Source organism: Lynx rufus, unplaced genomic scaffold, assembly GCF_022079265.1.
Source record: "Lynx rufus isolate CCGP_SWC_20201006 ecotype Redwood Valley unplaced genomic scaffold, mLynRuf1.p SCAF_5, whole genome shotgun sequence".
NCBI lineage: Eukaryota > Metazoa > Chordata > Mammalia > Carnivora > Felidae > Lynx > Lynx rufus.
Window position 1 is genome coordinate 27499454 of NW_025814867.1, and position 11629 is coordinate 27511082.

The following is an 11629-nucleotide window of genomic DNA, read 5'->3' on the forward strand; positions in this document are numbered from 1 at the left end:
GTGCCGCCTCCAGCCACAGGCCTCGGCCCTCATGACAGCCAGCCAGAATACCCCTCAGGCCCGGCACTGTGACTGAAGCGTTACTTCCGCGCCAGCTCTGCGCCCAGGGCGCCGGCCACGCCTCCGCCCCGCCCCTCCCGGGGCCCAATCCGGATGCGGCCGTCACCTGCCCCCGGGGCCTGCAAGCCCCGCCCCCATTGGCGGCCGCCCGGCCCGCCCACCCACGTGGGCCCTCGGGACTGCGGCGGGGATAGCGTCAGGCCATGGCCGGGGCCCGCAAGCTGCCGTTGGAGCAGGCCCTGGCGCTGGGGCCTGGCTGGCGGCACGCGTGCCACGCGCTGCTCTACGCGCCGGACCCGGCGCTGCTGTTCGGCCGCATCCCGCTCCGTTACGCCGTCCTGGTGAGAGGGGGGACGCGCCCCGCCCCGTCCCCTCCCTCTCCCCCTCCCCCGGGGACGCCGACCGGGCGCCCGGGCAACCCCGCTTCCCTCTCCCGCAGATGCAGATGCGCTTTGATGGGCGCCTCGGCTTCCCCGGCGGCCTCGTCAACTTGCAGGACACCAGTCTGGAGGCCGGGCTGAACCGCGAGCTGATCGAGGAGCTGGGCGAGGCCGTGGCCGACTTCCGTGTGGAGCGCGCCGACTACCGCAGCTCGCACGCCGGGTCCGGGCCGCACGTCGTGGCCCACTTCTACGCCAAGCGCCTGACGCTGGAGCAGCTGGTTGCGGTGGAGATGGGCGCCACGCGTGCCAAGGACCACGGGCTGGAGGTGGGGCCGGCCCGGGAACCCCAGCCCTATGGCCTCCCTGCCCCCCGAAAGCCGCTCCCCCCACTTTCCTGGAGTAGCTGGGGCCTTGGGCTTCTTTCATCTGGTTGACTAGGCACAGCAGGCGTAGTCTGCCCCTTCTACTGACCTCTGCAGTTGTTATTTTGGAACATATCTATCCAAGACTCTCTCTTCTCCCCATAGATTTGGCTAAGCCTTGCACCCTTGGCCCGTGATTTTCTTGGGTGGGAAATGTGGCCTGATACTTTGTGGGGAAACCTTTGTCGTTAGGCTAGGGGAGTAGGGGGACAGATTGTGTATGGAGATGGTTCTCAAACTTGGGCAGGTATCAGAATCATCTGGGAGGCTTATTACTGACCCCACTTCCAGAATTTCTGGTTCAGTGGGGGAGAGAGAAAAGGACCTGAGAATTTGCATTTTTCAGAAGTTGCTAAATGGTGCTGAAATGACTGGTCTGGTGTATTTTTGAGAACTACTTGGTGTAGGGGCAAGCATGCATCCTGGAGGCAAAGAGCCACCAAAAGTTTAGTGATGTAGGAAGGATTAACATTTTTGAAGCTGAGTAGCATGACTTGGGTCTTTTGTCGGTAGAGAGGTGGGCGCACTAGGTATAAGGCGTAAGTCCTCAGGCTTGGTTCTGCTGCTCTGATAAGAGGTGAGACCTCTGAGCTGGAAAGATCTGTCTAGGATGAGCTACCTGTCTCATTGTCACCTGTCTCCTTCCTTTCACAGGTGCTAGGCCTAGTACGTGTGCCCCTGTATACCCTGCGGGATGGTGTGGGAGGCCTGCCTGCCTTCCTGGAGAATTCCTTTATTGGAACTGCACGGGAGCAGCTGCTGGAAGCCATCCAGGATTTAGAACTGGTGGAATCCGGCTCTTTTACAGCCCGTAAGATCTCCTTACCTCGCTAGAGGCAGCCCTTCGTGGACCCACGGAACCTGAGATGAGGACCTTGGTATTGGGGAAGGGAGGCAGGAACAGGGAAGGCTTTCTCTTCTGGCCCTGGGCCTGACAGATGATAACAGATTAAAAAGAGAAGTATGTGCAGTATGTTTGAGCAGAGCCCCCTCCCCCCCCCCCCCCCCCCCCCGCAGTAACTCAACATCTGGCACAAAAATCTGCAGCTCATCTCAGGGACCTGGCACATTCTCAGAGCCTGCCTCCTCTCCGTACGTTTGTACACACATGGCATGGCAGCCCCCAGACATATGAATGTACAGTCTGTGCCTGCGCACAAGCTCACTCCTCCCCATAACCCCCATGTGCAGTTTAACAGGACGTGGCACATGTGGGGCCTGGCTTGTCACCAGAACCATCTCCATGTTGGAGAGGAGCTTCTGAACCAGGGCAACATTTCTTCCCACACTCCTACATGGCTATTCTCCAGGGTCTAGTCCAGCCCATGCTTGCTGGGGAGGACAGAGAAGCAGAGGACCCTTTTTCCCCTTGAAAATGGTTGCATCCTTGCCCGGGTGTTAGCAAAAGCGATATACCCCCGAAAGGTGGTAGAGGGTCCTAACCAACCTCCTGGCCTCTCATGAAACCTGGCCTGAGTGGAAGGGGTGAGAGAAATGGTTTGGTCTCCTTGGTTGACCTTGGACTTGAGACTTATGAGTCCTGCTGTATCTCTTCCAAAGCTGTCATCTAGGACCCTTTAGATCCGGGACATCCGAAGGGACCTGGTCTAGCCCTGGCTTACAGCTGAAGCACTTATAGCTAAGCCTCAAAGCCCTTCAGTTTTTTCAACAAACACTCTGAGGTATTGGAGATCTAGGGATGAGAGAGCCATAGCTCTTACCCTCTACAGAGTTAAAGGGCTAAAATGGCAAATATTTCAGGCTTCATGGGCTACATTGTCTTTGTAGCATCTGCTCAACTCTTATCATTTCATAAGTATCGATGAACATAGTGGGCGGAGCTGTGTTGCAGTAAAACTTTCTTTGTAAAAGGAGGTGTCCAGCCTGAGGGCAGTAGTGTGCCATTGCTTGCTCTAGAGAGGAAGATAAGTAGTCAGTTTAATTATATTGCCTATTTACTTGTTTCATGTATGTCAGTGTTAAGAAGGAAATAAAAGATTGATATAGGTCTCGCCTTGATATTTTTTTACTTTTCACTGAGGTGGTCTGGAAGGGCCCTCTCTGAAGAGCATTTAAGCTGAAGGAGAAGAAGGAAGTACTAGGTAGGAGCGTGGGAAGAGTAGTCTAGGTATTCCAGGGAGTAGCATGTAGGGTACTAGAGGAGGAAGGCAGGTGTTAGGGTTCTGAGGAAGAATCTTGGCAGATTATCCCACATCAAGGGTAAGGGGATTAAACTCCATTTCTCAATTGGTGTGGCAGAGGGATATGCAAAGAATTTGCAGTCATCTTTAATTTACTAGAGCATGGCTTAGAAATGCTGAAAGGCCAGTGTAATTAGGCTAGAGTAAGCAAGGGGAGAGGACGCCGGAGAGGCAGACTGGAGCCAGAGGATACAGGGCCTCCCAAGGCAGGGTCAGGGCCTGGTGGTGTGTGCAGCGTGGCCCGGAAGGGGTAGGAAAAGGGAGTCGGTGACAGGGGAGTCTGCCACAGTAGCTCACGTGGGAGATGGTGGTGGTCGGAGCCACGGTGGTAGAGGAGGTGGGCAGAAGTGGATGCATTTGAGAGAAGTGTTGGTGACCTTGACAGGCCCTCTGATGGACCGCGTGTAGGGTGAGGTGAGGGAAAAGAGGATTCAAGGATGACTTCAGTGTGTGTCTTAAGTTGTGCAAGTTGTGGATGGGAGGAAAGCCTGGGTGGGGGTGGGAGGGTAGAGATGGTTTTGCAGGGGACGGAATCAAGATTATTCTGGGCATGTTGAGACATAAATTTGTGAGTCCTCTGCATAAAGATGGTACGGCAGTTTGTCAGATGAGGTCAGGCAGGGAGAGAAAAAAAGAAGAGGGCTCAGGATGGGGCCCTGAGGAAGCCTAGGCCTCGGGGTTCAGGATGAGGGGCAGGACATACTGAAGAGAACCAGAAGTTGAGAGGAACCTGCTTTAAGAAAGTGAACTCTGCCAAGTGCTTACGAGAGTTTTAGTAAAATGAGGGACAGAACTGCCCACTGGATTTGGTAGCAGGAGGTTTTTGATGACTTTGGTGGGAGGGGAGTGGAAGGCAGCCCAGAGTTGGGTGGGTGGGTGGGTAGTGGGGGACTAGACAGAGGGAGAATTTGGTCCTGAAGGGCTGTGGAGAAATGGCCTGACACCTGGAGAGGGCTGCAGGGTCAAGGGGAGCATTTACAGCAGGAGACGGAGCATGAGTTTGTCGATGGGAACAATCGAGGTAGAGAGAGGCGGTGCTAACGGGCCACAGTCCTTGAACAAAGAGGAGGGGTGGACCGTCCATAGGAGGGGGGACAGTCCTGAGGAGTCACAGGGCTCAAGGAGAAGAAGGGGCAAGAGTAGAGGATGAGGAGGCTAAATTAGTGGTGGGATGATCGAGTTTGACTTTCTTCTTGGTAAAATGAAGTGAGGTCCACCCAGCTGGATATGGTGATGTTCTCAGAAGGTACGAAGTGGTCCTTCATCCTGGCATGGAAAAGCAAGTTGATGGGGGCACCTGGGTGGCTCAGTTGGTTAAGTGTCCAACTTTGGCTCAGGTCATGGTCTAGCAGTTCGTGATTTCAGGCCCCGCGTCAGGTGCTATGCTCACAACCTGGAGCCTGGATCCTGGTTTGGATTCTGTGTCTCCCTCTTTCTCTGCCCCTCCCCTGCTTGCTCTCTCTCTCTCTCTCTCTCTCTCTCTCTCTCACTCACACACAAATAAATAAACATTGAAAAAAAAAAGAAAAATTGATGAAAGAAACAGAATGGCGGGGCCAGGTTGAGTCATGAGTCCATTTACAGTAGGAATCTAGGCCCTCAGACGTGTCGGGACATGGGGGGTTTGCATGCATACACGTGTTCCCATCCTCTCTGATCAGCTAGGGTGAAGCCCCTTGTGCTGACCCGGGGTTTTACAGAGGAGCCCAAAGAAGGGAGAGAGGCAAGGTGGTTAAGATGACATGTGCGAGAGAAACCGAACTGATGGGCTGTGGGGTAAGAGGTTTAATCTGGGTATAAAGGGAAGTGAAGGCAGGTGACTTCAGGGGGGTTAACATATTAGAAGTCTCGATGAGGTAGGACTCCACCATGGGGTGCGGTGGGAGGGGTATTTGAGCCAGAGAGGGATGTTTTTGAAATTGAGAGGTAGAGCCGTCACAGGTAAAGTCAAGATCCATGTGATGAAGCAAGAAACTGACAGATGTTGGAGAAGATAGTGTGAACTAGAAGCCACCGTCCTCAGTGAACAACAGGGGCGACCTAAAGGCCAGTGACAGCTGCCAGGAGGAGACAGGAGGCATGACGGGGTGAGAGGAGCCTCCAAGAAGAGGGTCTTTTGCACAAGGGAGGGGTGAGTAGTGGTCTGGAGGGGCGGCGGGAAGCAGTGTGGGTCCCGTGGCAGTTCTTGGCCTTGGAAGGCGGTGGGGTGGGGAGCAGCGGCAGAGATCCGGCCTGGGCAGGTCTCATTCTTGGAGCTCATTCTTGGGTGTAATCTGGCCCAGGGTCACACGGCCTACATGTAGCCTCTTCACAGTGCCGCGTGGTACTCTGCTGGAGTGTTGCAGCGACGAGGCTGGGTGCCTCCTGGCACTTCAGTCGTTGGCTTGCTTTTTCATTCACACTCGATCTCCTTATTTTTCTAAGTCTGGTGTTGTTGAGAGGGAGAATCCGTGGCCTTCTGTATCATCCCACACACATACCCTCCCAGTCAGGAGCTCTTGTCTCGGTGAGCCATCCTAAAGGGTGTCCATCATTCTGTGGCTTGAGTGCATGTCATTTGCCTTGTCCCTCCAGTCTACAGGCGGGCCAGGGGTCCACGCAAGTTTCTCCCTCTGGTTTCCCCCTCTCTCACCCATTGCCATCCTGCTGCCGGGGATGAGGAGACCTGGGTATGGTTGCCCACGTGGGATGTCCTTGGCCTTGTGAAACCAGTCATCGGGTGGGAGGAAAACAGGAGGCTTCCTAGCAGTCCTCACCCCTCCTCCCCTTAAACTGCTGCAGTGACCTTCAGCCAGGAGCTAGACCTGTTCCTTATCTGAAACACTGGCTCCTGTGGTGAGGGTTAAATGCGGCTGCACTTGGGACATGGCTCTGAAGAGGCATGCCCAGCACTATTTATCGGTACCTGATGCCATTCACGTTTCGCTCCCTCTTGTTAGCACGTTGCTCTCTTGGAAGCAGAGTGGCCCAGGCTGCCTCTCCTCCAAGCATGTTTCTGCTTTTCTCAGTGGAATCAGCTACATGTTCACACTTCTCAGTTCTGTGCATTTTCCTGGAGTGTGTGGCTGCTGGTGCTAAGTTAACACTTCTGGGCCCCATGCTGTCCCGAGCCAGAGTCTTGCTCAGTTATCAAGTTTCTGGTAAACCTATTTTTAGGCAGAAACATTTGAGGGAAGAGTAGCTGGTCCTTCCCAGTGACTTGGGTCCCCGGAGGCTGCTAAGTGAAACAGATTAAGGCAGAGATGGATAAGTGGGAGAGGGTGTTTTCTGCGAGTTTCAGTTTATTGCACAGAGAACATTTCATTTGCCATACTTTCTACCCCAAACAGACAAAATGAATAGGAAAAAAAATGAGAGGAATAAACATTTTACCTGTGATTAAATTAGCAATCGGCACCAGAATTTGAATCAAAGTAACAGACATTGGCCATTGGCCCATCTCGGGGCAGGAGAGCAGGAGGTGGGGGTATTATATTTAAAACAGTTCTGAAGAAGAAGAACGGGGGGCATGCACTAGGGCAGAGGAAAAAGAGAAACATCCAATGGATTTAAGGGAAACTCCCCAAACCATGTGGCTTCACCTCCCCTGGTCTTCCTACTTCCTATCTGACTCAGCTTGAATAAGGAAGTTCAGGATCCCTCCAGCGGTAAAGGCAGCCTGGCAGAGAGCTGAAATCACCTTTAGACAAAGAAACACTGGCAGAGGGATACACGGAAGGTCTGGCCCTGCAAAGGAAGCCCCTCACCAGACAGAGGGGGTCAGCGTGCAGGTTTTTCCCCCAAGTGCTCAGCTCACCCCCATGCAGAGACGCAAACCTCTGTTGCCCCCTCTCCTGCCACCGGTTCTGTTACTCTCCATAGGCATTCCCAGCTGATGAAGTGGCAAGGATACCCCTCTTTCCACTAAGGGAGATGACTCCTGAGTGGGTTTTCAATAATTATAAAGAACCCTTGGAAAAACCACAGTGCGGAAGCTATTACCCAACAGCCCCAGTCGCCCACCACCTTCAGGCCACTGAGGACAGACTGATAAATGCACAGCCTCCTGTTGTCTAGGACTAATTTCAGGGCGGGGAATAGGCAAAGTCCAGGTAGACAGGGAAGCGGGGGCAGGTGCGTCATCCCATGTTTGTTTCAGGGCCAAAGAATAGAAGATTGCCTCTACTTAAGTAAATAGGAAATTATGAGGTCTGTTGAAAAAAAGGGAAGAACCCTGGGTGTAAATGATAAAGAGCATGCTCTGGAAGATTTATTCCAACAAAAAGAAGCAGGATTTGCTCAGGGAATAAAGAAAAACATGGACTCTGGAATGAGATGAAAGATTAGAAGCAGCTGGCAGCACAAAGGAACGGATTTAAGGAGACAGGTCTCTCCATTAGCTCAGAATTACACTAGAACAGTGAAGAGTGCCACCCACACCAGAGGAAACTACCACTGATGTCAAGAGCAGGCTTACAAAAACCACCTCGAATACAAAAAGTGCCAAACAAGGAAAGTGACCACAGAGAACCCAGGAGATGGAGAGATTACACAATGGAAATCCAGAGTATTGCTAATTGACAGAATGAAAATATTAATAAGCAGCCCATAGAGTGTACCACACCAAGAGTGAACCTGAGGCAAACTCTGGACCCTTGGGTGGAATGATCTGTCATATAAGTTCATCAATTAACAAGCGTACTGCTGGTGGGGGGTGTTGATCACCGGTGCGGCTGTGCATGCTTTGGGTGGGGGGCACATGGGGAATTTCTGTGCCTCCCTCTTAATTTTGCTGTGAACCCAGTACTGCTCTAATAATAAAGCCTTAAATATTAGCATGTAAAATAAACAGTATTTTAGGAAACAAGGAAAAAAAAACCCTTCCCTAAACTGAAAGAAACCCAAGCCTGTGGATTGGCAGGACTCGATGTGTTCAGAAGAGGGAAATGAGATAAAAACTGAAAAACATTAGGATGGCGTTCTTCATTTCAAGACAATTGGAAGGCAGGAAAATTAGGTCACTTACAGTAGCAAAAACTTCCCATCTACCCAAACTGTTACTTAAATGCAAAACGTAATCTATCTGGGAAACAACAGAAGCGTTCTTGGCAGTCTCCAAGATGAATGAATCAAAGGGAAACACTAATGAGTGGGGAAATTGTGTAAGAAACTTGTGAGGGGTACCTCCTCTTAGAAGAGGATACATACTTAGTACTAAGTAATTGTGCTCACGATGGGTCTGAAGTAATGCAAATGCTACTGACTGAAAGAAAATAGGTCTGATGTAAAAGTAAAATAATAATTTGATTAATATGCTTGTCCCCAGATTGTAGACTGTTCTAAGTAAAAAGTTAAGAGGGAGGAGATGAGAAGAAACATAAAAATATGCTGATTTTACTGGAGAAATGAATGGGTACTGTTTGGTTTCTGAAGTTGATAATGACCTTAGATTGGATGAAAACATGAAATTTTAATATTTCAAGGGGCATGCAGAGCAATAGGATTCTGGCTGCGTGTGAACAGATGGGCAAAGAATACCAGGCAATTACAGTCAAAAAGCAAATAATTGTCATAATATTAATATCAAAATGCAGGGTCAAAAGCATTAGGTGAAATTATGAACTTTTGTTTATTTTTGAGAGAGAGAGTACAAACAAGGGAGGGGCAGAGAGAGAGAGAGGGAGACAGAGAATACAAAGCAGGCTCCAGGCTTGGAGCTGTGAGCACAGAGGCCAAGGCGGGGCTCGAACCCACGAACCGTGAGATCATGACCTGAGCTGAAGTGGGACGCTTAACCTACTCAGCCACTCAGGTGCCCCTACGAATTCTTCAACCAATGAAGAGATTATCCACAATGGTCACATAACTGTCATGAATTTCGGATTATGCACAGCAAGATCTATGGGAAACGCAAGGAAGAACTGACAATATTCTTTGCAGACCACAGACACGTTTCCTCAGTCCTTGGCTGTGTTTGCTGCCTGGCAGGCTCTAGGCCAAGTTCTTTTCATAAATGAACATGTTAGTCCTTAAAGCAACCATATGAAATGGAAATACTGTCATCTCCCTACTCCAAATAAAGAAACTTAGGCACAAGTTCAACAAAATAATATACTTTGCCTAATAGATAAAGATTGAACTCTAACTTGAAGCAGAGAATATACCTTTAAGGACCCAGGAAACACTTAGCAAGTTAGTTATTGGGCCTTGTAAAACCTCAGTAAATCCTCTCCAGTCTTGTACCCCCTTCTCCAAACTGAACAGAGTACATATCACATTGTGTGACCACAAAGTGATGAAATGCAAAATAAATGACAGAAATTCTGATTTCTTTTTCTTTTAGGCTTTTTCATATCGTCTGAATCTTCTACACTATGTATTCATTCATTATAAATGACTAGTTAAATAATTTTTTATGTGTGACTTTACAGAAAACCAGCCCCCCAAAATCTGAAAAAACAAGGAAGGGACTTGGGGGTGGGAAGGGACCCATCCCAGAATAGTGGGGGAATTTGTTGAGTTGTGGGGACCTACGTTCTCCAACCCCAAAAGAGAAAATGCAAGCGGAGTCCTGAGGGAGCAGGTGTGGGTCCCTTGTCCCCGGGTCCCTGCTGGCCTGGGTGCTGCCCCTCTGGGTGGCTGGGGAGTGGGGAGCAGATGTGGGCAAGGAACAGCTCTTCAAGGCAGGTGGCAGTGACCCTATGTCGCACAGCTGATTTTTTAAAAGGCCCGGCACTTGGGGCATCTAGGTAGCTCAGTTGTTGGGGCGTCTGCCTCTGGGTTTCCACTCATGGGATCCAGCTCCTCCTCAGGCTCCCTGCTGAAGCATGGAGCCTGCTTGGGATTCTCTCTCCCTCTGCCCCTCCCCTGCTCATGTTCTCTCTGTCTCTCTCAAAATAAATAAACCTTAAATAATAATAATAATAATAATAATAATAATAATAATAATAATAAAAGGCCAAGCACTCACACTTCCTCCTTTTTCAGACAGGGGCAGTGCTAGTGCTTCCCAGAGATGTGTCTCTACATTTTCATCACCTCCTCTTTATTTTTTTTTTAAAGCTTATTTATTTTTTGAGAGAGAGAGAGAGAGAGACAGAGTGTGAGTGGGGAAGGGGCACAGAATCTAAAGCAGGCTCCAGGTTCTGAGCCATCGGCACAGATCCCAATCCAGGGCTTGAACTCAGGAACTGTAAGATCATGACCTGAGCCAAAGTCAGACGTTTAACCAACTGAGCCACCCAGACACTCCAAATCATCACCTCCTCTTTAGTTGCTTATCCTCCAACCCTCTGGAGCTAGGAAAACCATTCTGAGCTCAGGCTTACTGAGGATCAATTCCCACTGCCTTTCCAGGAGCCACTGCCCTCACCCTCCCTCAGCTCTCACCTGCCTGCCTCAGGCATGGTTTGCCTCCATAACTCTGACTCTGACCTTAGTGTCACTTCCTGAGGGAAACATTCTCTGGCCCTGACCTTTCAGACTAGATTAATTTCCCTCATACTATATTGAAAATGATAGTATAAAATAGAATAAAAGAATAAGCAACCCCCCAAAAGTAGGAAAGAATATTAGAAAGGTGTACCAGGCAATTCGTTGTAATTTTCTGTAATTTTACCTGGATTTTGTCAACTGTGTGGTCTTTTTCAGCTTTTTAAAGTTATGGTTTATTGTGTTTTGATATTCTAAATTTTTTTTTTAATTTATTTGAGAGAGAGAGAGAGAGAGAGAGAGAGAGAGAGAGAATGAGCAGGGGAGGGGCAGAGAGAAAGGGGGACAGAGGCTCCAAAGCAGGCTCCAGGCTGACGGCAGAGGAGCCTGACATGGGGCTTGAACTCACGAACTGTCAGACACTTAACTGACTGAGCCACCCAGGTGCCCAAAGGAGAAGGCGAGGTGCAACTAAATAGGGAATTCATAGTCATCTGTTTAACTTTTTTTCAGCTTCTAGAGCTAACTCGAATTATTCCTTATTTATGCAATAGATGGTAAGCTGTCTAAATTTTCTATTCTAGAACTTAGGAATGATGAAGAGAAGAGGTGAGGGAGAGAGAATAATTGAATCTCTGAGCATAACGTGTCTGGGAAACAGTGGTCTCTGAGCTTCAAGCCTTTCCCTGGTATTGGTCATGTGGAGGCTTTAATAACTCTGGGCCACTTGTCCTCCGTGTGAGTGGCACCCCCTCCCAAAAGGGTGTTTTCTAGTTACTATTGTCGTATAACAAATCGTCCCAAAATTCAGTGGCTTAGAATTACAACAATCACTTTATCTTTCGTGGTTGGAGTCAGATAGCGGCTGGAGCTTGAGCAGTGGGGGACTAGCAGGCATCTCTCTCTCTCTCTCTCTCTCTCTCTCTCTCTCTCTCTCCACATAGTCTCTGGGGACTTCCTCACAGCATGGCTGTGAGGTCAGGGTCCAGCATGAGTGTTCCAGCAAGCAAGATGGAAGTCACATGGCCTTGTCTGACTTAGTCTCAGAAGACACAACTTCACTTCTGTCCCCCTCTATTGATTACAAAGAAGATGTAAACTCACACAGATTCAAGGGGTGGGGCACTAGGTTCCATCTCTTGATATAGGAGGG

At 49.8% G+C, this 11629-nt stretch overlaps 1 protein-coding gene across 1 annotated transcript; it reads left to right on the forward strand.

Annotated features, from left to right (window-relative positions):
• Positions 1–263: 263 nt before the first annotated feature.
• NUDT16 (nudix hydrolase 16) lies at positions 264–1818 on the forward strand. Its single transcript, XM_047099299.1, has 3 exons — positions 264–401; positions 500–769; positions 1520–1818. Exons 1-3 carry the CDS (start codon positions 264–266, stop codon positions 1697–1699), a joined length of 588 nt encoding a protein of 195 aa, XP_046955255.1. The 3' UTR covers positions 1700–1818.
• Positions 1819–11629: the final 9811 nt, after the last annotated feature.

Coding starts and splice junctions, on each gene's coding strand:
- NUDT16 (XM_047099299.1), top strand. CDS start 264: ATGGCCGGGGCCCGCAAGCTGCCGTTGGAGCAGGCCCTGGCGCTGGGG. Junction 402..499: donor CGCTCCGTTACGCCGTCCTG/GTGAGAGGGGGG, acceptor CCTCTCCCGCAG/ATGCAGATGCGCTTTGATGG. Junction 770..1,519: donor CCAAGGACCACGGGCTGGAG/GTGGGGCCGGCC, acceptor TTCCTTTCACAG/GTGCTAGGCCTAGTACGTGT.